The sequence below is a fragment of the Limulus polyphemus genome, unplaced genomic scaffold (genome assembly GCF_000517525.1).
Source record: "Limulus polyphemus unplaced genomic scaffold, Limulus_polyphemus-2.1.2 Scaffold6113, whole genome shotgun sequence".
Lineage (NCBI taxonomy): Eukaryota > Metazoa > Arthropoda > Merostomata > Xiphosura > Limulidae > Limulus > Limulus polyphemus.
In genome coordinates, this window is record NW_013671723.1 from 48784 (window position 1) to 49637 (window position 854).

At 24.7% G+C, this 854-nt stretch overlaps 1 protein-coding gene across 4 annotated transcripts in view; it reads right to left on the minus strand.

The window, feature by feature from the left end:
• Positions 1-854, minus strand: part of LOC106473370 (3-oxoacyl-[acyl-carrier-protein] reductase FabG-like) — a 17980-nt gene extending 17126 nt beyond the window's left edge. Inside the window, exon 1 of one of the 4 annotated variants that reach the window (XM_022401813.1) lies at positions 729-854. In XM_022401813.1, coding sequence (XP_022257521.1) covers positions 729-830 — 102 coding nt within the window. In that variant the 5' untranslated portion in view covers positions 831-854. The other 3 variants (XM_022401815.1, XM_013934054.2, XM_022401814.1) reach the window with 3 other exon arrangements.

Genomic DNA, 854 nt, shown 5'->3' on the forward strand with positions numbered 1-854 from the left:
ATAATATATAACAATACATAATAATGTATGATAATATGATATATAACAATACATAATAATGTATGATAATATAATATATAACAATACATAATAATGTATGATAATATAATATATAACAATACATAATAATGTATGATAATATAATATATAACAATACATAATAATGTATGATAATATAATATATAACAATACATAATAATGTATGATAATATGATATATAACAATACATAATAATGTATGATAATATAATACATAACAATACATAATAATGTATGATAATATAATATATAACAATACATAATAATGTATGATAACATAACATATAACAATACATAATAATGTATGATAATATAATATATAATAATATAATATATAATAATATAATATATATAACAATAATATATCCACCTGGTGACAATTCTATCATATACAACATCCTCTCATTCTTTCATTGTTCTTTGATCAGATGAAGGTTTCTTAAAATACATACGTTTCCAAACCACAGTGTAATACATCATTACATGTTTGATATTTCAACTCATCTTCAGACTTACCTCAGCAAGCCCTACCCATTAACACCTACCACTTCAACGATGTATTTCACGTGAGTTATCTATCCTAGTGCGGAACATGAGATTTAACATTGAAAGTACTTTATGTGTTTGCCATTTCCGCTAACCCTAAAACAACAAATAACTTACATGAGATCAGTAAGGAAAAGTACTTACCCTTGTGTAGTAGATCAAGTTTCCACACTTTTCACCTCTAACAAGTACGTAAATTGTGATACCATGTGACCTGATTCTCACACTGTGATTGGAAGATATCATCGCACATACAATTATTGAAGGGCA